Source organism: Canis lupus, chromosome 16, assembly GCF_048164855.1.
Source record: "Canis lupus baileyi chromosome 16, mCanLup2.hap1, whole genome shotgun sequence".
In the NCBI taxonomy this organism is placed as follows: domain Eukaryota; kingdom Metazoa; phylum Chordata; class Mammalia; order Carnivora; family Canidae; genus Canis; species Canis lupus.
The window spans coordinates 16638214-16665882 of record NC_132853.1 but is presented as its reverse complement, the minus strand read 5'-3'; the positions used below and the strand labels follow the sequence as shown (position 1 = coordinate 16665882).

The following is a 27669-nucleotide window of genomic DNA, read 5'->3' as shown; positions in this document are numbered from 1 at the left end:
AAGCAGTACTTAGCTATAGTAGAAAAACAATTCAAAAAACAGCCAATTTCTCATCAGAACCGTGGAGGCCAGGAGGAATTGGGCACGTTTTTCAAGTGCTAAAGGAAAAAAAAAAATTGTGAACCTCAGATTCTACATCTGGCAACGGTATCTTTCAGGAATTAAGGGGAAATCAAGACATTATCAGATGAAGGAAAACGAGTCGAATTTGTCTCCAGCTGACCTACTCTTTAGAAACGGCTAAAGGAAGTTGTTGAAACAGAAGGGCAATGATACAAGAAGGAATCCTGGAACATCGGGAGGCAAGAAAGAAAAATGTTAAGAGTAAAGTATGGATAAATGCAGTCCACTTTCCTTCTGCTTTTGAGTTCTATAAATCATGTTTGGCAGTTGAAGCGAAAATTGTAACGTTATGTGGTGTGGTTCTCAATGAATGTAGAGGAAATCTTAAAGAGTCGTTAAGTGGGAGTGGGTGAAGGGACAGGTGTGATTTAAACACCTCTGTGGGACGTAACTTTTCTACATTTCACTAGAACTGGTAAAATGCGGACACAAGCCAACTGCGATGATTTGTGTGTCTTTCGGGGCGGCTTTGGACGGCTGATTCCGACAGGTTGAGGGGGCCGGACGAGGTACACGGACGCAGTCGGCCGGGTAGGCCGCACACCTGCCAGAGCCCGAGGGATGCTGGAGCACCCGCGGAGGAGGCCGGAAGAAAGGGCTCGTCTTGGGAAGAAAAGAGCCTGCGGCGCCGAGAAGGGAAAGCGGTTGGCTGAACACTGGCGATGACTTTCTTCTCCGCCACGCTGGCTCCTGCTGAGAGAGGGGGTAAGCTGACCTGAGGGAGATGATGCGGGTTTGGGGCGCCGGAGAGGGCAGGAGCAGCACCAGGACAGACACTCAGGTAGTGTCTGGGATTAAAACTGGTTTCCAGCCCCATTGCTGAAGAGCTGTGAAACGATTAGTTGGCCGCCGGGGGGCGGTGTCCGTGGAAACTGACGTATCCCGTCGGCCCTGGCGCCGGGGCGGAAGAAGGTGCGGAAGTGATTCTCTGGCTCGCCTCGTCTCTACTCTCCTATCCCGACTGACGTTGGACAACAAAGATGGCTGCAGGAACCAGCAATTACTGGGAAGGTGAGGGCGAGGCTTCCGTGTGGGTCTCACCAAGAGGTAGAAGGGCTGGGTAAGGACGGGTCTTGGGGGAGGCGGCAGAGGAAAGAGCCCGGCCTCCGGAGCGGCCGAGCTGACGGGTGAGGCTTCTCTAGTGGGAGCCCCTGGCCTGGGGGCTGAAGAGCCCGAACGGTCTGGGGCAGGGGGGCTGAGCCGAGAGGCAGCGAGACTTGGGACAGAGGTGGGCGGAAGGAGCTGGGCGGGGAAGGAAGGTCCTGAGTCCCTGGGGGAGAGCGGAGTTGAGGGGCCAGGCGAACTTGGACGAAGGGGCTTGGGGGACGAACTCTGAGAGGAGACGAGTTTTGAGCGAGAATATCCCGACCCCAGGAGGCTGGAAGAGTCAGCGTTTTAAGAGTTGAGGTCACTGTTGGACAGCGGAGTAGGATAAGGGGAAGAAGGAACTTGTCAGTCCGGTCCATCGAGGGAAGTTCTATGGACGGAGTGTCTCCTCCTCGGTCCCTTTGGCAGGACTGAGGGCTGGGACTTCGAGGATTGGGTTTGGAGACTTCGAGTCGCGGTTTGGAGACTGAGGAAATAATTACCCTCTGCCGTGGAGATGGGTTTTATTAAAAAGCGAAAGTTGAGAGAACCAGTGTGAATTGCGGTGATTGCATTTGCTATATACCTCTTTAGCACCCCCCCCCAAAAAAAAAAAAACCTGTCTTGTGATTTGACAAGTACGTTTATTGAATTAATGAAAATATGTTCCGATAGAGTGGGCTGTTATAAAATTCCCTCCTGGACCATGATGACGACCGAGGGTCAGAGAAGGCTCATCTGTTTCTTTCCATTGTCTCTCTGCTCTATTACAATGGGAGCTACTCTCCGAAGCCTCTTGGAAACCACAAGTAACAGTACTGTCCCCAGCAGCCAGTTAGTTGGTCTAGGAGCTTAGTTCGAAGTTCGTCCGTATTTGCCTTATTACACTTTCAGAATGCTTTGTATTGTTTTGGTTTGGTTTTTGGATGTTTTCTACTAGGGAGGACAGTTCTAGTTGCAGAGAAGCATGATTATAGTTTAAAACATGTATTTAAATGCCTATTTGAAATGTGTGTGCTAGATAGAAAATATTTTTAAGTTCTGTAGAAGCGGCTATTGGTATCCTTAATACTAGTCGTTAGGCTATAGTTTTTTGAAGCGCCATGTTGTGATAATTACAGCAGCTTGTTGTTGACATCCTACTCTGTGCCGAGGGCTTTAAGCACATGGTTACTAATGCATAGAAAAACCCTGAAGGTAGGGTCCTGGGATGGAGCCCTGCTTGGGCTGCTAGCTCAGCAGGAGTCTGCTTGAGGATTTCTGTCCCCCCCCCCCCTCCGCCCCTTGCTCATGCTCACTGTCTCTCTCTCAAATAAATAAATCCCTGGGTGGCTCAGTGGTTTGGTGCCTCCCTTCAGCCCAGAGCGTGATCTTGGAGTCCCCGGATCGAGTCCCACATCGGGCTCCTTGCATGGAGCCTGCTTCTCCCTCCGCCTGTGTCTCTGCCTCTCTCTCTCTCTCTCTCTGTCTCTCATGAATAAGTAAATTCTTTAAAAATAAATAAATAAATCCTAAAAACAAAACAAAAAGTGAAGGTTCATTGGTTCAGTAGATTTTCAATAAATCTCAGAGCCAAGTTCTCAAAATCTCAGGATGTTAGGATGGGATAAGATGCGGAGACTTGGTCTCTGGCAAAATATGTTCCACTGTGTTCTACTGCTTCCTACTTCTGGTTGCTGATAAATATATTGAAGTAATGTTTTGTAATCCTTATTCCTGAAAGATGAGGTCCTTATAATATTTCTTTATATATTTCAGCCCTTGTATTTTGAGGCCCACTTTACCATGAATGAAAGTATTCACATCTAGGGATCCCTGGGTGGCGCAGTGGTTTGGCGCCTGCCTTTGGCCCAGGGCGCGATCCTGGAGACACGGGATCGAATCCCACGTCGGGCTCCCGGTGCATGGAGCCTGCTTCTCCCTCTGCCTATGTCTCTGCCTCTCTCTCTCTCTCTCTGTGACTATCATAAAATAAATAAAAATTAAAAAAAAAAAAAAAGAAAGAAAAAAGAAAGTACTCACATCTAGATGTGGGTTTCCTGACTGGACTTCTCTCCCTCAACCACTAAGCCAAATTACTATAATGTTTCTTTTTGCTTCTGTTCTTTTAAAACTTAGGCCCTTATTTTTGTCATACTTATATTTGACCTTGTTAGTCACATAGTTTATTATTAATTTTAGCCTCTGTGAATTTCCTTCAGTAAACTTACTGAAAGGCCAATTTTTAATCCTTTGTTAATAATTATTGTTTCTTTAAGCGTCAGTTAATAACTCATTCTACTAAGAAATTCATAAGCTTTGGAATGTAAAGAGACAGGAAAACCTCAGTCGAAAACAGTGATGGGTTCTCTTTTATGAAGTTAATTGTAAGTTGATGTAATGCTGATCATAAACCATACTCAGGTTCTTTTATGATTTGTGTTGTCTTCTGTTTTCCCCCCAAATTACAAAATTTTAGTCATTGTTACAGAAACCATTTCAGGGATGTTAGAACAACAGTTGTTGCCTAGCTATCATTGGAATACAGGGGAAATTTCCACCTCTCACTGTCTCTCCATTTCATGACCCATCTGAAGTTTAAATAAGAGACAGTGTGCTTTTCTGGGGAAGTCTTTGGCTTTCTCCTTTTAACACTTTTCTTAATGGGGAATCTAGATCAATATATGATTATTTTCATAGTTTGTTTTCTTCAGAATAGTTTTGTGATTTTTATGTCTGGGTGATGGACTCTTCGTGTTTAATTATTTGCTTTTAAAATTTTGTCAAAGATCTCAGAAAACAAGCTCGACAGCTGGAAAATGAACTTGACCTGAAACTAGTTTCCTTCAGTAAACTATGTACAAGTTACAGTCACAGCGGTGCCCGAGATGGAAGACGCGACAGGTATAGGTACTACCAGATTCTGTCTCTTATGCCTTAAGCCATAGAATGTTTTTAAAATCATTAAAAAATAAGCTAAAATATGTAACTCTGTAACTCAGTCTATTGGTGAATTTTTGGTATTTTATGTGTTTTTGTTATTTATGTTAGTAATTTATAAAAATTTTTCTTAATTCTTGAGACTAGCATTTATTTGGGATCCTTAGGTGAAGGTTGTGATGGTGTCAGGAGGAAAATGCTAAGGCTTAAGAATGAGTCTGTATCAGAGGTAAGTTTCCAGTTTAGCCAGTGTAAGGGAATGTGGTTGATTTCCCAGATTGTATTTCTTATAACTCCTGGTTGTTAAATGGATCTAAGAAACTATTCAAATGTAAAGTATACATACTGCTATTCTGGTGTTTTATAATGAATCTAATGCAGTGTGTATCCTCACTATTAATCATTGAAGTTGTTTTTAATTTTGGTTCTTTTTTGAGAAACCAGAACAGTATTGCATTGAACATAGGGAAAATGTATCCTTATCTTTGAATCTTATGCTCACTTTAGGCCATCCACTTGTTTAAAAAAATATTAGGAAATATTTAAGATACTTAGAAAGGTATGAAGAATAATGAATCCTCATGTGCCTGTTTTCCTCTTTAAGAAATAATCATTATCAGTTCAGTTGAAGCCCCTAATTTCCCATTTTCTGCCTCCCTATAATCTTATGTTTTTACTAATATGTTTGTGTTCCTAACAATTTGTAGTATCTTAACTACAATAGTTACTTTGCAACTTGGTTTTTGTTTAACATTATCTTTGTGATGAAGCTTTGGGTACGTTTAACTGTGGTATATTCATTTGCTACATACAGCATCATTGTGGTTGTGTTGTTGTGTATTATAATTTGCAGATGGACATTGTTTCTAATTTTTGCTAATTAACTTAATAGCTGACACAGTGTTCATCACGTGTCAGATACTGTTGTAAGAGCTGTATATGAAGGCTGATAAGAACATTTTTACCTATAAAAATGGCACATATCTAGCAGTGGAATTGCTGGTAGCAGAGTTGTTATCCTTTATTTCACATACTTTTTTGAGGATTGGCTGTGGGTGGGATTTTTTTTCAGCCAATCATTATAAAACAATAAAAATTGAGCATGGATTTGAACCCAGGTCTTTCTGTCTCCAGAGCCTGTGCTCTAAAACTTTTTCTTTTTCTTTTTCAAGTTTTTATTTATTTATTTATTTACTTGCTTATTTATTTATTTATCTGAGAGAGAGAGAGAGAGAGAAGGAAGTACAAGTAAGGAGGAGAGGCAGAAGAGGAGGATGAAGCAGACTTCTCACTGAGCAGGGACCCCAATGTGATACTCATGACCGGAGAAGAAGGCAGACACTTAACTGATTGAGCCACCTAGGCACCCCACTCTAAACCTTTTTATGAACATTCCAACAAAAAGAGTCATTTCAACATCATAGCCAAAGTATTGCTTCTTTTAAATAAGGGCAAATTATTAAAGAATTAACAATAGCAGGGCCAACATACTGACTATAGGACCTAAAAGTAAGCTGTTGCCATGTCATATAGCTTTGGTTGCATGATGTTATTTTGGACTTGCCTTTACTTAGCAGGTAAAGAAAATGACGAAGGTTCTTTTGTATGTGTAAACTTATTTTATCACCGAAAAGCATTTTTCCTGTATTTAAGTGTCCTGCTTGATTATGCCAGTGAGTATACAGTTTTAAAACTCTGAATTGAAAAAAAAAAAAAAAAAAAAAAGTAAAACTCTGAATTGTCAAGAGACACAATTACATGATGCTTTTTCTATATTTTATGTGCTTCATGAACGTAATACTTCTACAACAAATTGGGACTGACTTTGTAGATTTCCTACAGCCCAACTCTCCCTTCAGTAAGAAACCTAAGGCCAGGGATCCCTGGGTGGCGCAGCGGTTTAGCGCCTGCCTTTGGCCCAGGGCGCGATCCTGGAGACCCGGGATCGAATCCCACGTCAGGCTCCTGGTGCATGGAGCCTGCATGGAGCCTGCTTCTCCTTCTGCCTATGTCTCTGCCTCTCTCTCTCTCTGTGTGACTATCATAAATAAATAAAAATTAAAAAAAAAAACGAAAGAAACCTAAGGCCATGAGGATCAAAGATTCAATGTATATTCTAAAGTGTTGTTATTGGGATCCCTGGGTGGCTCAGCGGTTTAGGGCTGCCTTCAGCCCAGGGTGTGATCCTGGGGTCCTGGGATCGAGTCCCACGTCGGGCTCCCTCCATGGAGCCTGTTTCTCCCTCTGCCTCTGTGTCTGCCTCTTTCTCTCAGTCTGTGTCTCTCATGAATAAATAAATAAAATCTAAAAAAATAAAAAAAAATAAAATAAAAAATAAAGTGTTGTTATTGCCTAGATTGAAAACATGTCATACTGAATAAACTCGGTGATGACTGGAATTTTTCATCTAGGAGAAATTTTTTTTTTTTTTAAGATTTCTTTATTTATTCATTCAGAGAGAGCGAAGAGAGAGGCAGAGACACAGGCAGAGGGAGAAGCAGGCTCCTTGCAGGAAGCCCGATGTGGGACTCAATCCTGGGTCTCCAGGATCACACCCCGGGCTGCAGGCGACGCTAAACCGCTGCGCCACCAGGGCTGCCCTACTTTTTGTGTTTTGAGAACTTTATGGTCTATGGATCATCACATTAACTATAATGTGAATTCACTTTAACTGAATTGTAGTATTGTGGAGAGGTTTTTGACCATTTCCCTGGACTCATAGACTCTGAGAATGGTGAAAATGGAGATTGTCTCTTCATTTATTCAAGTATTTAATGAGTATCTACCATGTGCCTGACACTGTTCTAGGTGCTTGCCATATATCTGTGAACAAGCAGTTTCCCTCCTCAGAGAGCTCACATTTGTTGGCCCATTGTTCTTTTTCATATATCTGGGGAGGAACCCTATTAGTAGTATTTAGAGCATTTTTGCCTGGGCACATTCTAAGAAGTAACCATAGAACATTGGGTTAGCTCTAACATATAATAAAGAACTAGGAGGAAAAAAAAAAAAAGAAAAAGAACTAGGAGGGATCCCTGGGTGGCTGAGCGGTTTGGCACCTACCTTCGGCCCAGGGCGTAATCTTGGAGTCCTGGGATTGAGTCCAGCATCGGGCTCCCTGCATGGAGCCTGCTTCTCCCCTGCCTGTGTCTCTGCCTCTCTCTCTCTCTTTCTCTCTCTCTGTCTCTCTCTCTCTGTCTTTCATGAATAAATAAAATCTTAAAAAAAAAAAAAAAGAACTAGGTATTTGGATATATTTTAAGACAAGTAAATTAGAAATAAAAATTTCACACCTAATTAAGCATTTTAAGTAAAAATCCTTTTCATTGGTTACTTTTTGGTTACTTTGTTTCCCATTACTATTGCTGTGGAATTGTATGTGGAGAGGGGAAATAGTAGCCAAAGTGTTTTTTTTTTTTATGTTAAACTGATGATTTAATCTATTTTTTTTTAAGATTTTATTTATTTATTCATGATAGTCACACAGAGAGAGACAGAGAGGCAGAGACACAGGCAGAGGGAGAAGCAGGCTCCACACAGGGAGCCCAACGTGGGATTCGATCCTGGGTCTCCAGGATCGCGCCCTGGGCCAAAGGCAGGCGCCAAACCGCTGTGCCACCCAGGGATCCCGATTTAATCTATTTTCATTTACCACACCCAAGCACTGTCACAGGGCAGGACAAAGTCTTCAGTAAGATTGAAGAGCATTGTCATTGCCTGGGTACTTATCTGTGTTCAGTAGAACTGAGATCTCAGTTGAGCTGCTCACATGATAATGCATACCATTTGGGGACCAAATGAAGGTTAGTCGATTTTCAGAAGAGGCAAAATAAATTTTCTGGACATCTGGTTTTATTTATTTATTTATTTTTTTAATTTTTAAAGATTTTACCCATTTATTCATGAGAGAGAGAGAGAGGCAGGGACACAGGCAGAGGGAGAAGCAGGCTCCATGCAGGTAGCCTGACATGGGACTCGATCCTGGGTCTCTAGGATCAGGCCCTGGGCTGAAGGTGGTGTGAAACTGCTGAGCCACCTGACCTGTCAAGGACATCTGGTTTTAGAATTTGAATCTGTTGGGATGCCCGGGTGGCTTAGGAGATTGAGCATCAATCTTTGGCTCAGGGCGTGATCCCTAGGTCCCGGGATCGAGTTCCACATCGGGCTCTGCAAGGAGCCTGCTTCTCTCTCTCTCTCTCTCTCTCTAATGAATAAATAAATAAAATCTTAAAAAAAAAAAAAAAAGAATTTGAATCTGTCAAACATAAGTTTCACTTGTAAAAAGTTAGATTTTAATGAATAAATAAATAAAATCTTAAAAAAAGAATTTGAATCTGTCAAACATAAGTTTCACTTGTAAAAAGTTAGATTTTTGACTGACTATTCAGATTAGAAAACAGTTCACGTTTTTGTAAAAATAACCAAGAAAACCCCTACTGAATTGCATAATATAAGTAGAAATGTAGAAATTTGGTTCTGAAACCTCCCTGCTGGACATGGCTATCTATTTTAGCCTTAAAGCCAGTTCCTGATTACTTAATAACTAGTAATCCAGTGTGTGAATCATATAAATCTCAATTTTATTTCTTTTTGGCAAGAGTCGAGGAAAGAAAAGAGAACTTAATTTGAATAACCATTATTGCTTAGGAGTAAAAATTAGAAAGACTGTTCTTCACAGATCTCATGACATAATTCATAATACCTTTTATACTTTCTTTTTTATGTAGTACTACTCAGTTCTCCAGTTTTGTTACACATAATTTGTTTTTTTTAGATTCAGCATTTAATTGGGCACTGCCACAGCTTAAGTTACTTTACATTACTAAGGTTAGATATATTAAAGCTCAGAAAAACCTTATGTACAATTATACTTTATATTGGAGGTGCCTTGGTGGCTCGGCTCAGTCAGTTAAGTATCCAGCTCTTGATTTCGGCTCAGGTCATGATCTAACGGTCATAAGATCAAGTCCTGTGTCAGGTTCCATACGGGGCTTGGAACCTTCTTAAGATTCTCTCTCTCCCTCTGCCCCTCACCATTCACCCATCCACCACCATATGTGCGTGTACACTCTCAAAAAAAAACAAAAAAACAAAAAAAACCACCTATTTTATACTGAATTTAATATTTAGAATGTGTGTGATTTTTCTAGAAAAGCTAGTTTCTTTCTTTTTTTAAAAAAAATTTATTTATTTATTTATTTATTTATTTATTTATTTATTTATTTATTTATTTATTTATTTATTTATTTATTTATGATAGACAGAAAAAGAGAGGCAGAGACACAGGAGGAAGGAGAAGCAGGCTCCATGCCGGGAGCCCAATATGGGACTCGATCCCAGGACTCCAGGATCGCGCCCTGGGCCAAAGGCAGGCGCTAAACCGCTGAGCCACCCAGGGATCCCCGAAAAGCTAGTTTCTTAAACAGAATGTCTCTGAGGTTCCACTTGCCCTCTTTAAGAATAATTACCTTATTATTTTAAGTATGTTTTAAAGGTTTAGGTTTAAGTAATGGATTCTCTTTACTGGAACTTCTCTTTAGTTCTGACACAACACCCCTTTTAAATGGATCAAGCCAAGATAGAATGTTTGAAACGATGGCAATTGAGATTGAACAGCTTTTGGCAAGAGTAAGTACTTTCTGTTAATTGGCTGTTTTACTAGTCAGCTGTGTTAATCACTTGTTAGATATGGTACTCGATTATATTAATGCAGACATGTTTATTGAAATCACCCTTTCATCCAAGATATGTGCCTGCCAAGGCCCCTTGAATTTTTATTATAGTCATTCTCAAGTCTTACGGGTGTTATTTTAGCCTTTATTAGGGGGGAAATACTGAATCCTTGCCTGTCATTTTGCTTTTGGGGTGGCTTTTTGTTTGCTTTGTTGTTAGCCAGAAGAGCATCCAGGCAAATAATTTACTTTTATCTCTTTATAGTGCTTTTAAAAATATTTTTATTGGTTTTCTTTTCCTTCCTCTTCTTTTTAGCTTACAGGGGTAAATGATAAAATGGCAGAATATACCAACAGTGCGGGTGTCCCATCTTTGAATGCAGCACTGATGCATACGTTACAGAGACATAGAGATATATTGCAGGTAATATATTGGGCTTCAGACTTTTAAGTTACTGTAGTGAGTTTTTTTAAATCCCTGAATAGAATGCATATACATGTATTTTAGAGACTAAAGGGAAGAATCTTCTGAGACAATAAATATTATGCTATAGAAATTTGTCTTGTTTTACTTTTTTTCCCCCCTTGTTATAATAAAATTCTGAAAATACCTGATAGCTCTTGCTTTTGCCTGGTAAAAATGAATAACATTTATCACTAGGTACATACTTCTACTGTGGGAGACCTTGGTAGCTAGCAATAACAGTGGAAGAGCTAATGGCATGCATAGGCCACAATATGGTGGTTTAGAGTATACTTTCATCAGGCTTTGAAGATAATGTAGAAAGACGGTAATTTACTATATTTAGTATATTTAAGAAAATATTAAATGTATACCAATAAAATTAAATAAACTCTTAAAAATTTATATATACAGATATATTAAAAATGTAGTTCGAATAGGAAGGTAAATGTTTTTAATATTAAAAAAATTAAGCGATCATTTCTAATTTTAAAAACTGTTGTAAAAATAAGAATAGGAAGACACTTCATTTACCTAAGGTAAAATGTGTATATCATATTAAAACGAGCATGATGCTTAATGATAAAGCTCTAAAAGCATTCCCTTTAAAGAAACAAGATAAAGATATCCCCAGTCACCACAGGTATTTAATATTGTTTTGGAAGCTCTTGGTGGGGATCCCTGGGTGGCGCAGCGGTTTGGCGCCTGCCTTTGGCCCAGGGCGCAATCCTGGAAGACCTTAGATCGAATCCCACATCGGGCTCCCAGTGCATGGAGCCTGCTTCTCCCTCTGCCTGTGTCTCTGCGCCTCTCTCTCTCTCTGTGACTATCATAAATAAATAAAAATTAAAAAAAAATAAATAAATAAAAATGGAAGCTCTTGGTGGTGCAATTAGACAGATATAAATAAACAAGATCTAAATAGTGACAAGGAAGAGGCAAAACGTATTATGTAGCAGTGAAAAGATTATCTAATACTACTAAGAAAAACAACTTAAAAAATTAGAAAGAAATTAAGATGGTAGATTATAAAATTAATATAGTAAAGCAAGAAGTTTTCCTATATATAACCAATAACCTGTTAGAAAATATAATGGAAGAAACTAAAATCCTTGTATATAAATTTAATAAGAATGAATAGGACTTGCATGTATAAAACTTTACTGAGATTGGGCCCCCGGGTGGCTTCAGTGAGTTAAGTATATACCTTCGGCTCAGGTCATAATCCTAGAGTCCTGAGATTGAGCCCCACTTTGGGCTTCCTGCTCAGCGGAGAGCCTGCTTCTCCTTCTCTCTCCACTGCTTCCCCTACTTGTACACACGCTCTTTCTGTCAAATAAATAAAATCTTAAAAAAAAAAAAAAAAACTTAGTAAAATGAAAGTAGATTTAAGTAAAGGAAAGAATTACTCTGCCTTTGGATAGGAAGATTTCTCTCTAAATCAGCCTATAAGTTGAGTCCCTCCAAATGGAAAAAGAGGTTTTTGTTTCTTTTTTCTTTTTCTTTTTCTTTTTCTTTTTTTTTTTTTAATTGCCGAAATGACAACAAAGTTCATTTGGAATCACAAACATACAAGTGCAACCAAGGGAGAAAAAAAAATGTGTTGGGCAGCCTGGGTGGCTCAGCGGTTTAGCACTGCCTTCAACCCAGGGCATGATCTGGAGACCCGGAATCGAGTCCTGCATCGGGCTCCCTGCATGGAGCCTGCTTCTCCCTCTTCCTGGGTCTCTTCCTCTCTCTTTCTCTCTGTGTCTCTCATGAATAAATAAAATCTAAAAAACAAAACAAAACAAACGTGAAAATGAAGGTAAGTAGTAAAGAGTGCCTAATTCTCCCAGATATTAAAACCTGTTAAGAAGTTAGAAGAATTAAGACAGTTTGATTCTGGGCAGCCCTGGTGGCGCAGCGGTTTGGCGCCGCCTGCAGCCCAGAGTGTAATCCTGGAGACCCGAGATCGAGTCCCATGTTGGGCTCCCTGCGTGGAGCCTGCTTCTTCCTTTGCCTGTGTCTCTGCCTCTCTCTCTCTCTCTCTCTCTCTATGAATAAATAAATAAATAAATAAAATCTTTAAAAAAAAAAGACAGTTTGATTCTGGAGAAAAAAAAATACCAATACAATAGAGCAGACATAGAAATTAAGTTTCTGGGATCCCTGGGTGGCGCAGCGGTTTGGCGCCTGCCTTTGGCCCAGGGCGCGATCCTGGTAGACCCCGGATCGAATCCCACGTCAGGCTCCCGGTGCGTGGAGCCTGCTTCTCCCTCTGCCTATGTCTCTGCCTCTCTCTCTCTCTCTCTCTCTCTCTATGTGACTATCATAAATAAATAAAATTAAAAAAAAAATTAAAAAAAAAAAAAAAAAGAAATTAAGTTTCTGATAAAAGTGGTATTTTAAATGAGTAGGAACAAGAGGTATCGTAAATTAAATAGACCTGTAGCAGTCAGCAAATTGTGTGGGGAGAGGGGACAAACTTGAATTTCTGTCTCAATCCTCACATTCAGAATAAATTCTAAATGGATCAAAGACTTATATGTAGAAAAACTACAGGAGTTTAGAATGGGTGAAATTAAACATTGTAGAAATTATACATTTTTAAACAATACCTAATAACAGAACCTATAATGAATGTCTAATTTGCTTAATGTACAGAAATAATAGAAATTTAAAAAGTAACCTAATAGGAAAATGAGCAAAGGATACAAACTGGCTGTTGACAGAAAATGTCCAAAACTGTAAAAAGATGTTCAGCCACATGCTGAAAAGAAAAATATATGAATCAAAATGAGAAAAGATTTTTCACCTGTCAGAATAGTTAGCAAATATTGAAGAACAGCTAGCAAATATTGAAGCATCTAGTAGCGTATTACAAGAATATAGAAAAATGGGATCCCTGGGTGGCGCAGCGGTTTGGCACCTGCCTTTGGCCCAGGGCGCAATCCTCGAGACCCGGGATCAAATCCCACATCGGGCTCCCAGTGCATGGAGCCTGCTTCTCCCTCTGCCTATGTCTCTGCCTCTCTCTCTCTGTATGACTATCATAAGTAAATAAAATTAAAAAAATATATATATAGAAAAATGAGCCCTCATTCACTGTTGCTGGGAACATGAATTGGTGGTCTATTCTATCTATTGGTGGGTTAGTACTATCAATTTTAATGTAAGATTCTTTAATCCACTTCTCTTCACACTTTAAAAAGAGGAGTTAAGGGCAGCCCCCGTGGTGCAGTGGTTTAGCGCCGCCTGCAGCCCAGAGTGGATCCTGGAGACCCTGGATCGAGTCCCACATCAGGCTCTCTGTATGATGCCTGCTTCTCCTTCTGCCTGTGTCTCTGCCTCTCTCTCTCTGTCTCTATGAATAAATAAATAAATAATCTTAAAAAAAAAATACATGCAGCCATGTTAAAAAATAAAAATAAAAAAATAAATGTTTAAAAAATAAAAATAAAAATAAAAAGAGGAGTTAAGTATGTATACAGAATATTTATTTTTCAAATGGCATTTTTTAAGACAAAAGTAACTAAAATGTTTACTAATAGGGTATTTACTAAATTATGGTAGTCATAAGATAGAATTCTATACAGCTATTAAAAAGAACATAGATTTCTTTTTTTAAAAAAGATTTTATTTATTTATTCATGAGATATATATATAGAGAGAGAGAGAAAGAGAGAGAGAGAAGAGCAGAGACACCGGCAGAGGGAGAAGCAGGCTCCATGCAGGGAGCCTGATGTAGGACTTGATCCCCGGAATCCAGGATCACACCCTGCGAAGGCAGGTGCTAAACCGCTGAGCCACCCAGGGACCCCGATTTCTACTTGTTAATATGAAAAGATTACTTGATATTTTATGAACTACTGGAAAGGCAGTATATAGCAGAATACCGCTGACCCTTGAACAATGCAAGGATTAGGGGTCTGACATCCCACCTCTCCACTCCTGTGCAGTTGAAAATTTGCATAAAACTTTTGCCTTCCTTAAAAACTTAAGTACTAATAGTCTATTGTTGACTAAAAGCCTAACATAATCAGTTGATTAACACATACTTTGAATGTTATACGTATTATATACTGTATTCTTACAATAAAGTGTAAGAGAAGAGAAAGTGTTATTTAAAAATGATAAGGAAAATATATTTGCAGAATTGTAGTGGACCTGTGCATTTCAAGTCTGTGGTGTTCAAGAATCAACTGTAGTTTGATTTCTTTAGCATAAATGAAAGAAATAATAGGTAAGCTGGTATACACAGAAATGTAGTTCCTGAAAGAAAATAGAAGAAAATGATCATAGTTATGAGCTTTAGAACAGGATGGTTTTTATTTTTGTTCCTTTTGGTGCTCTTTTTAGTATGCTCTCCATTTTTATATTTTTGTGTTCAAAGAGGCAGTAGGGGCTTTCTGGGAGATGAAATTATGATTTTCATCTTCTCTGTATGCATCTCTGAATTTTAAAAAGTAAAGAATACTCCTTAATTAAAAGTATGGTAGTAGAGAAAGGAAAATATTTATTTATTTATTTATTTATTTATTTATTTATTTATTTATTTATTTATTTTTAAAGATTTTATTTATTCATGAGAGACAGAGAGAGAGAGAGAGACAGAGACACAGGCAGAGGGAAAAGCAGGCTCCATGCAGAGAGCCTGATGTGGGACTTGATCCCCGGTCTGCAGGATCACGCCCTGGACTGAAGGCAGCGCTTAAACCCCTGAGCCACCGGGGCTGCCCGAGAAAGAAAAATATTTAAAGATTATTTTGTTCTTCGTAATTCTTTTGGATCTGTTCTTCCTTTGACTGGTTTAGAAATTAAATTTCTGTGGGAATTCCAAAAAGATGAAATTTGAAAGTAAGCTCCACTGGATGTACACTAATAAGTAGAGAGAACCCCTCAAAGTTTTATCCTAGGCTATTTGGAATCATTTTATCTTAAAGTTATTTTTTTCTTTATAATTCTGTCCCATAAGACAAAGTACTAGAAGATACAAGGGATAGCCATCTAGTGGTACTATTACCCCAACACTGAATTGTTTTCATTTGAAAGAAGTTGGTCACTCTTCAGGAAAGGGACTATAATGTTGTTTTTACCTCGTGACTATTTGATTCTTAAATAGCAATTTTCTTGACAGTAACATATGATGACAGTATATAATTGGTTCAATAAGATGAAAACATATAAAGAGCTTATGTTGAGATTGGATATTGATTTATTGCAGGATTATACACATGAATTCCATAAAACCAAAGCAAACTTTATGGCAATACGGGAAAGGGAAAATTTGATGGGATCAGTACGAAAGGATATTGAGTAAGTTACCTTTTATGTTATTTTGTAGGATGTTGAAGCTCTCTGTGTTTCCCTTTCTGATAACAGTTACATATATATATATGTATCTCAGTAATTTTTATAGATATGTATATGTATAAATTTATATATATGTATGTATATGTGTATATATGTGTGTGTGTGTGTAAAGAAAGAAACTTTTATTTCTCTGGAATTTGAAATATCTGTTTTCCAGGTTTTATTCAAACTTCATAGCCATGTCAAATTATTTAAGAACTCCCAATGTTTTTATGCTAATCTCAGTCTATAACTTTAAAGATTTGTTCTTCCATCCATTTACCTTACGTTCAATAATGCAGTCTAGCATTTCATATGCACATTTAAATTTTTTTTCTCAGAGTGCCTGGGCAGCTCAGTCAATTGAGCATCCGACTCTTGATTTCTGCTCAGGTCATGATCTTGGGGTCATGGGATCAAGCCCCTATTGGGTTCCACACTTAGCAAGGAGTCTGCTTGTTCCTCTCCCTCTGCTTCTCCCCTCACTCTCCCACTCCCTCTCTCTCTCTTTCAAATAAATAAGTAAAATCTAAAAAATAAAAAATAAATAAAATATTTTTTACAATTGTAGATCTGTTGGGCAGCTAATTAAACGTGAAGACTTTCCACTTTTGGACCATCTATTGATGCTTATCATTGTCTCCCTTGTGATAATTTAACTATTTTTAAAGATTTTATTTATTTACTCATGAGAGACACAGAGAGAGGCAACACATAGGCAGAGGGAGAGTCAGGCGCCCTGCAGGAAGCCTGATTCAGTACTCAATCCCGGGACTCCAGGATCACAACCCGAGCCGAAGGCAGATGTTCAACTACTGAACCACCTAGGCATCCCTTGTGATAAATTTATGGTACTTATGTTTCATAAGTAATGATTATCTTATGTTTCATAAACATATCTATAGTATACATCACCATATCATAATCTGATACGTACCATGTATACTCTGAGAAATATTTTCCTAGAGATCCTTTATTTTGTTCGACAGTAAAATAGTTTTGCAACAGAAGTAATTTCATATTCATTTCATTCAGAATTTTTGCTCAAAACTAATCGAGGATTACCCAGCCATCAAAGTTATGTTCCTGTCCCCAAAAATTATCTTGGAAAGTTAATTTTTATTGTATGTTCTGTTTTTTTAATGTTTAGTCTTATGTACTTTGTGAAACATGTAGGAGTAAAAAAAAGCATTTTTGCCATAATTAGATAGATATTTTGTAATATTTATTGTTCTCAGGAACATGTAAGTCTTTTTTTTTTTTTTTTGTAAGTCTTTTACTTAATACCTGTACAGACTATTCATGTACGTATTTTTAGGAATACATTGAGAACCGGTGTTGAGGCAAATTTGTGGGAATTGTTAGAATATAGCCCACTATAATAACTTGCTTTCTGAAAAATAATCATAAACATGTTCATCCATTCATTAAACTATTTTCTGATTACCAGCCATGAGTAAGACTCTTGATCAGTCATAGTAGAAGCTAGAAATGAAAAGACCAACTTAGCCCTCTAGGAGTTTATAATCTGGATACTAGAGAGGAGTAAGACATGTACTCAGGTTAATATAATGCAAAGCAGAATATGATTAGTAAGATGAGATATAGTAGTAATAACTGACATTTTAAGGTTCTTTGCAATTGTACACTACTTTTCCATATATTACCTCTTTTCTGGCTTCATATAGTTTTTTGGTATAGATAGAAATAATTAGTACTAGGCAGCCTGGGTGGCTCAGCAGTTTAGCGCCGCCTTCAGCCCAGGGCCTGATCCTGGAGACCTGGGATTGAGTCCCACATCGGGCTCTCTGCATGGAGCCTGCTTCTCCCTCTGCCTGGGTCTCTGCCTCTCTCTCTCTCTCTCTCTCTCTCTCTCTCTCTCTCTCTCTCCCCCTGTGTCTCTTCCTCCCTTCCTCTCTCTCTCTCTCTCTCTGTGTCTCTCATGAAATTATTAGTACTAAATTATAAAACTAGGTATTAAGAGACTTGTCAAAGGTTAACTGGCAAAAAAAAAAAAAAAGGTTAACTGGCTAATAATAAATGATGCCAGTATAGATTTAAATCTAAATCACCTGTCTTCAGGGCCCCTGGCTGGCTCGGTTGGAGGAGTGCATGGCTCTTGATCTCTGGGTTGTGAGTTTGAGCTCCATGTTGGATGTGGCAATTACTTAAAAAAAAGAAGAAGAAGAATCGTCTGTCTTGCAAGTTCTATGCGTTTTTGGTTATCTCATGATGCTTTTCCTGGGGTTTCTTTCCTTCTCTGCTTTGCAAATTATCACTGCCTCTTAGCAAGCAGTTCGGTTTTATCAGCATGGCCCTCTTTTGTCTTCCTATATGTGCCGTTTCTTGAATTTTTTTTTAAAGCTTTCATTTATTTTTTTGAAAAAATGAACAAGCAAGAGCACAAGCAGAGGGGAGAGGCAGAAGCAGACTCCCAACCAAGCAGGGAGCCTGATGCAGGGCTCAATCCCAGGATCCTGGAACCTTGACCTGAGCCAAAGGCAGACGCTTAACCAACTGAACCACCCAGGTGCCCCAGTTTCATGAATTTTGCATTTAGTTTTTGTAATTTTAACATGAGTAAAGAGCAGAAACATGAGTGTTGATAGTAATGATAAAAATTATTTTCTTGTAAATTTTAGTGCATTTACAGCCAAGACAAATGCCAGAATTGGCAGATCTCAAGCTTCATTTTAGCTCCATAGGCTTTAGCTGATAGACTACATATACCATTGTGAAGGAAAACATTCTATAGCAGTAGCTTCCTACCCCATATGCTGTGTAGTAACCAGTTAAAATTTTATCTCCATTTGGAGAAAATTAAGAGACAATAATATAAAAAGATAATAACAGCAATAGTAGACAGAGGAAAAGATTTTTGTTTGTTTAAAATGTTGGATTAGGGGGATCCCTGGGTGGCTCAGCAGTTTAGCGCGCCTGCCTTTGGCCCAGGGCGGGATCCTGGGGTCCCGGGATCGAGTCCCGTGTCGGGCTCCTGGCATGGAGCCTGCTTCTCCCTCTGCCTGTGTCTCTGCCTCTCTCTCTCTCTCTCTCTCTCTCTATCATGAATAAATAAATCTTTAAAAAAATAATAAAAAAATAAAATAAAATGTTGGATTATTTTGGTAAAAAATAAACAGCCCTAAATTAGAGAGGCAATTATATTTTTCTATTTATTATGGATATCATTTTTAGAAGATGAAAATGACATTTTAACTGTTCACTCAAAACAATAGGCTCAATTTATCTACTTTGGATATTACTGGAGTCGATCACTTCTATTTTGCAATATCTGCCAAAAATGTTCTTAAATTTTCTGTTTTATTCTAGGTCATATAAAAGTGGATCTGGAGTAAACAACAGAAGAACTGAACTATTTTTGAAAGAACATGACCACCTTCGAAAGTAGGTATTATTGTATACATACATGCCATGTAGCTTCTCATGCTTACAAATTCCTTTGTTGATGTAACAAACGTTTTGTGGTGTTTTTTATAGCAAGTGCTTTATCAGTGCTGATTCATTTAATTCTCCTAAGAACCCTATTTGGTAGAAATGGAATTGTAACTTTTCTAGCTGTTAATTAGGAAAGATACTATGCTATGGAATATCCAAAATCTGCATTCACATCACTTAGTTTTTACTTTTATCTTTTTATCCTTAATGTTCTTTTCTTTAGCAAGTCAATCCATCTAATATATTTGTTTGGTGCTGTTGATTAGTAGTAATGATAGTAGTAATGATGCTGATAATAACTTATGTTTTAATGCCCTGTTACCACTTATATAAGCCAAGAAGCTTTATTTTTTTTTTTTAATTTTTATTTATTTATGATAGTCACAGAAAGAGAGAGAGGCAGAGACACAGGCAGAGGGAGAAGCAGGCTCCATGCACCGGGAGCCTGACGTGGGATTCGATCCCGGGTCTCCAGGATCGTGCCCTGGGCCAAAGGCAGGCGCTAAACCACTGCGCCACCCAGGGATCCCCCAAGAAGCTTTATAAAGAGTAACAGGCCATAGGTCAGATCCAAAGAAAATATCTTATTATCTAAGAATTCAGAAGAAAAGCCTAAAAATGAACTCTGTATGTTTTAAAAACAAGTCACCATATTCTATCCCTTTTTCATGTATGTTTTTCTCTGCAAGCTACTGGTTTCTTTAATATTTTCTCTGCATTTTGTTGTAGAACTTAGAGGTCAGAAAGTTACTCCTCTCTGAGCTTAGCCTCTAAGCCCTTGAGCAGCTAGTATCCACAGTAATTAAATGTTACAAATTATGTTGATATTTGCTGCTAAATGTCATAAATTAGTCATGTCTGAAGGATCTTAATGTACTTTTCAATTTATTTTTCTTTAAAGATCACCACTTTAAATATAAGCTGGTGAAATCAGAACATGGAAAAAGACCTTTTTAGAAGTCTGGGTTCTTGTAGTGTTGGATATAGTTCTTAGTGTCCTTTCTTAATCTGTTGAATGTTATTGATTGGCACAAGGGGGCAGTCTTTCCTAGAGTATGTTTAGTTTATAGTTACTCCTAGCTTTGGTAGTTCTTTTTGTATTTGATGAAAACCACCATTTTGTGTTACATCCAAAACTATATTAATACATTCTTTAGTTACAGAGTAGATTTGAGGGATAAGACACTCGAGTAGCACAAAGTAAAGGTTAAAATTGCATCAGTGTTTCTGTATTTATTGCTTCAAAAAGATGTTAAAAAGTTAGAAATGAGGGTGCCTGGGTGGCTCAGTTAAGCATCTGCCTTCGGACCCAGGTCATAGTCCTGAGGTCCTGGAATTGAGCCCCATGTCAGGCTCCCTTCTCCATCTCCTTCTGCTGCTCCCCCTGCTTGTGCTCTCTCCCTGTCAAATAAATAAATAAAATCTTAAAAAAAAAAAAAGAAATGCTGTAGTTGAATTACATTAAGAATAATTTGTTGCTGTAGTATACCAGAGTAATGATATAAATTAATATTGTTTATTTCCAGTAATTTCCAAACACTGTTTTTTTATAAATTATATATGAAAATTTGCAGTTTTGCCTTCATTTTGACAATTCAAAGAAAACCCTTCAGGAGTTTTATATTGTTCATTTTACAGGAAAAAAAAATATATCAGTTCAGGAGCATATAACAAATAATTTAGGGTTATAAAAATGATGAGAAGATTGGAAATCAAAAGGTGTTTTCCATTTTTCTCAGTTTTACATATGATATACTTTATATATACTCCTTTCAGTATTTTTGTGAAAAAGTTTATATGTGCTCATTCTGTACAGAGAGAAGCAGGCCAGATGAGTTGTATGGAATATGAGCTTCTGATGAATTAGGGAAGTTGTTGGGACTTCTGGGTGGCTCAGCAGTTGAGCGTCTGCCTTTGGCTCAGGGTGTGATCCTGGAGTTCCAGGATTGGGTCCTGCATCGGGCTCCCTGCATGGAGCCTGCTTCTCCCTCTGCCTATGTCTCTGCCCCCACCCCTCTCTCTCTCTCTGTCTCTCTGTCTCTGTCTCTCATAAATAAATAAATCTTCAAAAAAAAAAAAAAAAAAGAAGAAGAATTAGGGAAGTTGTTGAGACCAAAAGCAAGGGCTCAGTCATTGCTCTCAACATTGGAACACAGATTCCAAATACATTTTGGGAAAATCAATCTTTTGTGGGTAAATTATAAATATTTGTTAGGTAATAACATAAAATCATAGATGATCGGTGTACAAATAATATGGAAAACTTTTTCTGTTTTTTCAGTGTCATCTCTGTGTCATTGGCTAAGTGCTTTAGGGAAGAATTGGCAAGGTCTTTTCAGAACTTTTTCCTTACAGAAGCTAGAAGTGCTCTTTATAATAAAAGTTCTCAGAGTAGAAAGTATGAATAACACAAAAAAGACAATTCAAATCACTTGTTAGTACAGATTCTGTGACCATTTTTTACTGGTAGATTGGGAGCCTTTTTGCATGTTATTTGATAAATTATTGGTTTATTTTTGCATATATCTCATAATACAGACCAAGATGTAACCATTTCCCTAATGTTGGCTTTTTGGATTATATTCAGTTTTCATTATTATACATATTGAAGTCTTTTATTTCCTTATGATTCTTAGAATTGGAATATATTCATTTGTAAAGCTTTTGATATATTATCAAATTATCTTCTAAAGGTTCGCTAGAGTCTCATTAGTAGCATATATGTAAACATTCCCCAGTGCCTTCAGTAACACTGATACTTTGAATTTTTTAAATTTATATCAAGATAGGCAAAAATTCTGCAGTAATAGACTTTTTTTTTTAATACAAGGGATACATTTTCATTAGAGAAAACATAGGTTAAGCAGCCAAACAAAAGCATAAAGTAGTAGTAGTTAAATTAGCCTAAAAGTGATTATAGAAACCTGTAGTGATTATAGATTATATAGTTCATTTGTAATTAATAGGCTAGATTTGCTACTAGGGTATTTTTTTGATATTTTTTATTTTGATATTTCATGAATAAAGATTTTTAATATCCAGTAACTCAGGTAACTAGTTTGATTTTGTACAGTAGCACTGGACTTTTTATGGCTAGAGAAGCAAATGTAGTTTTTTTTTTTTTTTTTTTTTTGCAAATGTAGATTTTTATTTGATTCTTCATAACATTTTTTATGGTAATGTACACTTCTATACTTGTTTCAAAAGTACATATTTTTGCCTTGAAAAAGAATAAAACATGTTTTAGAAATGAATGCCAAACTTAAAAAAAAAAACTAATTTTGTAATTGTTTTTACCAGTTCCCATTAATACATTTTATCTAAAAATAAATGTTGTTAGCTTGTAACAATTTATCTTATGAAAGCCAATAATTTCTCTTCCTGTGGATAAAGTAGCTTTCGTTTTTGACTTGTTATTCTCTGAGTCTGTTTTCAGTACATCAGTCAGAAGAAAATGCTGACTTTGAATTAGCGTCAAGCTTGTAGCTATTTGTTTTTTACTGGGCTGTAATGTAGATGTATTTCTATGAGCTCTTTGCTTGCTATTTAGATTGATTTCTCTTCCTTTAACCATTTTCTTTCATTGTTCTTTATATTTTCCTTTTTGAAAGAAGTATCTGAATTAGTTTTCTATTTTTAAAGTTCTTTTTTTCCTTTAAGAACTATTACCATTATGATGTCTCTCATCCTTTACTTTTAAAGGATGTAGTTTTAACATATGTGTATTTTTGTATTAGTAGTCATTTCCTTTCTGTCACTGAATAATTTCCACCGTATGATATATCTTGGTGGATACGTAGGTTAATGTTTTAGTTTTGGACTATTATCAATAAAGCTGATATGACCACTCTTAGACAGTTTCATGTGGCTCTGTTTTCATTTCTCTTGAGTAATTACGTAGGAGTTGAATTATTGGATTATATGGCAAGAGTAAGTTTATGTTTCGTTTTATAGGAAACTGTCAGACATTAAGTGGTTTTATCATTTTTGCATTCCTGACAATCCTATATTGAACTTTCCAGTTACTTTAAATCCTTTCCAGCATTTGATAGTGTCAGTCCTCTTTTAGCTATTCTAATAGATGTGTAATTGTATCTCATTGTGGTTTTAATTTGCACTTCTCTATGACTAATGATAAACATCCTTTCAAGTGCTATATGCCACTTGTTTATCTTTAATGAAATGTCCATATATTTTGCACATTTTTTAATTGGGCTGTTTATCTTTTTACTATTGAGTTTTGTTTTGTTTTTTTCTACTACTGAGTTTTAAAAATTCTTTCTGTATCCTGGATACAAGTTCTTTCTCAGAGGTTTTGCAGATGTTTTCCTTGAGGCTCGGACTTTTTTCATTTTCATTATGAAAATTTTTTCATTTTCATTATGCTCTAAAAGAGCAGAGGTTTTACATTTTGATGAAGTCTAGTTGATCAGTTTTTCTTTTATGATTCATGTATTTTCAGACTGAAAAATCTTGACCAAAGTTTGCAAATATTTTGCCCTTTGTTTTCTAACAGAAGTTTTACAATCTTAGCATTTTTACTTCATTTTTGTATCTAGTGAGTTAAGGTCAAGATTCATTTATTTACCACATGAATATCCAGTTGTTTCAGGACTGTTTATTGAAAAGACTCTCCTTTCCCCCACTGAATTAATTGGCACCTTTTATTGAGAATTAATTAACCGTTTGTTAGTTGGTTTATTTCTGAACCCTATATTGTTCCATTGACCTATATAGGTCCATCTATTTTTTTTTAAGATTTTATTTATTTATTCATGAGAGACAGAGAGAGAGAGAGAGAGAGAGGCAGAGACACAGGCAGAGGGAGAAGCAGGCTCCATGCAGGGAGCCTGACGTGGGACTTGATCCCAGGTCTCCAGGATCACACCAGGGGCTGAAGGCGGCACTAAACCGCTAAGCAACCCAGGCTGCCCTATAGGTCCATCCTTAGGCCAGTAGCTGAACTGTTTTGATTACGTAGCTTTAAGTCTTGAAATAAGGTAATGCAGGTCTTCTAACTTTGCTCTGTATTTTCAGAATTGTTTGGCTCTTCTGAGTCCTTTTTATTACCATACAAATTTTACAACCAGCTTATAAAAAAAAAAAAAAAACTTGCTGGTATTTTAAATAAGATTACATTGAATCTGCACAACCATTTGGGGAGAATTCCCATGGTAACAATAGCAAATCTTCCAATTCAGGACCGTGGTATGTTTTTCTATTTATTTAGGTCTCATTTTTTTTCTTGTAGCATTTTATGGTTTTCACCACACAGGTGAAATTATGTTGCACAAATTATGTTAAATTTGTTTTTAAATATTTCCTGTTTGGGGATGTGATTATAAATGGAATTTTAGGGGATCCCTGGGAGGCTTAGCGGTTTGGCGCCTGCCTTTGGCCCAGGGCGCGATGCTGGAGTCCTGGGATCGAGTCCCATATCGGGCTCCCGGCATGGAGCCTGCTTCTCCTTCTGCCTGTGTCTCTGCCTCTCTCTCTCTGTGTGTCTATCATAAATAAATAAATAAATCTTTAAAAAAAATAAATAAGTGGAATTTTTCATTTTCCAATTGTTTTGTCTGATACAGAAATATAATTGATTATTGTATATAACTTTTCATCCTATGACCTTATTGTTTACTTATATTTATAGTAGTTTCTTGGTAAATCTTTTGGGATTTTCTATGTTTGTAATCATGTTATCTAAGAATTTAGTTTTCTTTCTTTCTTTCTAACCTGTGTGCCTTTTATCCCTTTCCTCATTGCACTGGGTCAAACCACCAACACAATGCTAAATGGAAGCGGTCAATGCAGATATTCTTGCCTTGCTTTGTATTTAGGGAGAAACATTTATCCTTTGATATTCAGAGAGTTTTGTACATGCCCTTAATCAGGTTGCAAAAGAACCTTCCCTTCCTGATTTACCAAGGGTTACTTTTTTTGTTGGTTGGGTTTTTTTAGCTTTTTATTTTTTTATTTTTATTTTTTAATTATTTATTTATTTATGATAGTCACACAGAGAGAGAGAGAGGGAGGCAGAGACACAGGCAGAGGGAGAAGCAGGCTCCATGTACCGGGAGCCTGATGTGGGATTCGATCCCGGGTCTCCAGGATCACGCCCTGGGCCAAAGGCAGGCGCCAAACCGCTGCGCCACCCAGGGATCCCTTTTTTTAGCTTTTTATTTTGAAATTTTAGACTACAGAATAATTGCACAAATAGTACAGAGAATTTCTTCTACCCTTCACCCAGCTTTCCTAATGTTAATGTTTTATAGTACCTTAATACAATTATCAAATTCAGCAAATTATCATATAATAATATTAACTAAACTACAGACTTTATTCACCGATTCTTTCACTAATGTTCTTTTTATGTTCCAAGATTCAGTTCAGGCTCCTATGTTGTATTTAGGTGTCATGTCTCCTTAGTCTCCTCAGATCTGTGATAAAATTACCCAGCCTCGGGATCCCTGGGTGGCGCAGCGGTTTAGCGCCTGCCTTTGGCCCAGGGCGCGATCCTGGAGACCCCGGATCGAATCCCACATCGGGTTCCCGGTGCATGGAGCCTGCTTCTCCCTCTGCCTATGTCTCTGCCTCTCTCTTTCTCTCTCTGTGTGACTATCATAAATAAATAAAAATTTAAAAAAAAAAAAAAAATTACCCAGCCTTAATTTGTCAAGAGAAGATGTCAGACAGACATACCCAAGTTAAGGGACATTGTACAAAAATAACTGACCACTACTCTTAAGTGTTCTGGTCTGACCTTACGCATTTTTGGCAAGAATACCATATGGTGATATTGGGCCCTTCTTGGAGCATCATACCAGGGTGTATATCATGCCAGTATGTCTTATTGATAATATTAATCTAGATTGCTTAAAGTGGTGTCTGTCACATTTCTCTACTGTAAAATTGTTTCCCATTGTAATTAATAAATATATGGAAAGATGCTTTGAAATTCTGCAAATACCCTATTTCTCTGTGAACTTTTTCCGGTAGTTTTTTTTTTTTTTTTTTAAAGATTTTATTTATGTATTCATGAGAGACCCAGAAAGAGAGAGGCAGAAACACAGGCAGAGGGAGAAGCAGGCTCCACGCAGGGAGCCTGATGTGGGACTCTGATCCTGGAACTCCAGGATCACGCCCTGAGCCAAAGGCAGATGCTCAACTGCTGAGCCACCCAGGTGTCCCTTTTCCAGTAATTTTAGTATCCGTTAGTGAATCTTGCTTCCCCAGTTATTCCTGGGTTGTTTGTCTACTGGTGATTTTCTGTTTCCATCGGTCTGTACATTTATTTTTTTTTGAAGATTTTATTTATTTATTCATGAGAGAGACACACAGAGAGAGAGGCAGAGACACAGGCAGAGGGAGAAGCAGGCTCCATGCAAGGAGCTCAACATGGGACTCGATCCTGGGTCTCCAGTATCACACCTCAGGCTGCAGGCGGCGCTAAGCCGCTACGCCACCGGGGCCGCCAGTCTTTGTACATTTAATAGTTGAGATTCTCTAAGTACCCTTCTCCCTCATTGATTTTATTTTTTGTTTATCAGTGTAGACTCATGGATATTTATTTTATACTTTGGGTTATAATCTAACATCATCATTATTTTGTTGCTCAAATTGTTCCAACTTTAGCCATTGGGCATTCCTTCAGGTTAGCTTCTGTCATTTGACATGCCCCATCTTTTTTTTATCTTTCTTTATAATTTGTTACCACACAGTTTTCATGGCTCTTGTATTTTCCCTACCTCAGCCCTGGAATCAACCACTTCTCCAATCAGCATTAGTTCCTATTTTTGGAGAATGGTTCAGAAACTAAGACCTGGGTACTTATTGTGCTTATTGTCACTGGACTATTACTGCTTTTAGTCTCTCTCTTGCTAAAAGTTGTTGTCATGGTTGGGGTTGAATTTTTTATATCTTGTTTTGCATCTACCGAGGTGATCAATTTTTTTCCCTTATTGCTGTAATATGGTGAATTGCATTGATTATTTTCAAACATTAAAGCAATCTTGATTCCTAGAATAAACTCCACTTTGTCATGATATATTTATTATCCTTTTGATATATTCCTGAATTTATTTTAAGGATTTTTGCATTATGCTTGTGAAGAATATCTTTAGTTTTCTTAAAATATCTTTGGCCCCATTAAATGAGTTGAGAAATGTCCCCTTTACTGTTTGCTGAAAGAATTTGTACAGGTTTGGTGTTATTCTTTCCTTAAATTAAGTTTGATGAAATTTACTAGTGAATCTGTTTCAGCCTGGAATTTTCTTTGTGGCAAGATTTTTAAACTACAAATGCAGTTTCTTTTGGAGATACTCCAAGACTCTTGGCTCTGAATTTCTCCCTGGGCTTGAGGGTGCAGGGAGGGTTACTGTGATTGGCCCAGCTGATCACAAATCCATCACTATGGCTAGTGGACTTAGAACATCTGTTAATCAGAAGAGAATGTGTCATATACAGAGCTCCAGAGAAGTTATTAGCCAACTTTCGCTTCAGTTGGATTTACTACACTCTCTTCTGTATTCCAAGCCATAAACATAGAAATAGTATGGTTAAACAAAATCTTTTCTTCTAGTGATTTTTTTTTAAAGATTTTATTTATTTATTCATGAG

At 37.5% G+C, this 27669-nt stretch overlaps 1 protein-coding gene across 8 annotated transcripts in view; it reads left to right on the top strand.

The window, feature by feature from the left end:
• Positions 1-976: 976 nt before the first annotated feature.
• Positions 977-27669, top strand: part of GOSR1 (golgi SNAP receptor complex member 1) — a 57529-nt gene continuing 30836 nt past the window's right edge. For 7 of the 8 annotated variants that reach the window (XR_012008567.1, XR_012008566.1, XR_012008565.1 and 4 more), the window contains exons 1-6: positions 977-1134; positions 3978-4098; positions 9669-9756; positions 10117-10224; positions 15470-15561; positions 18928-19002. Coding sequence is in view for 5 of the 8 variants with exons in the window: in XM_072779162.1 (XP_072635263.1) it covers positions 1104-1134; positions 3978-4098; positions 9669-9756; positions 10117-10224; positions 15470-15561; positions 18928-19002 (515 nt within the window). In the remaining 3 variants the exon portion in view is untranslated. The remainder of the gene's footprint in view (positions 1135-3977; positions 4099-9668; positions 9757-10116; positions 10225-15469; positions 15562-18927; positions 19003-27669) is intronic. The other variant, XM_072779163.1, reaches the window with a different exon arrangement.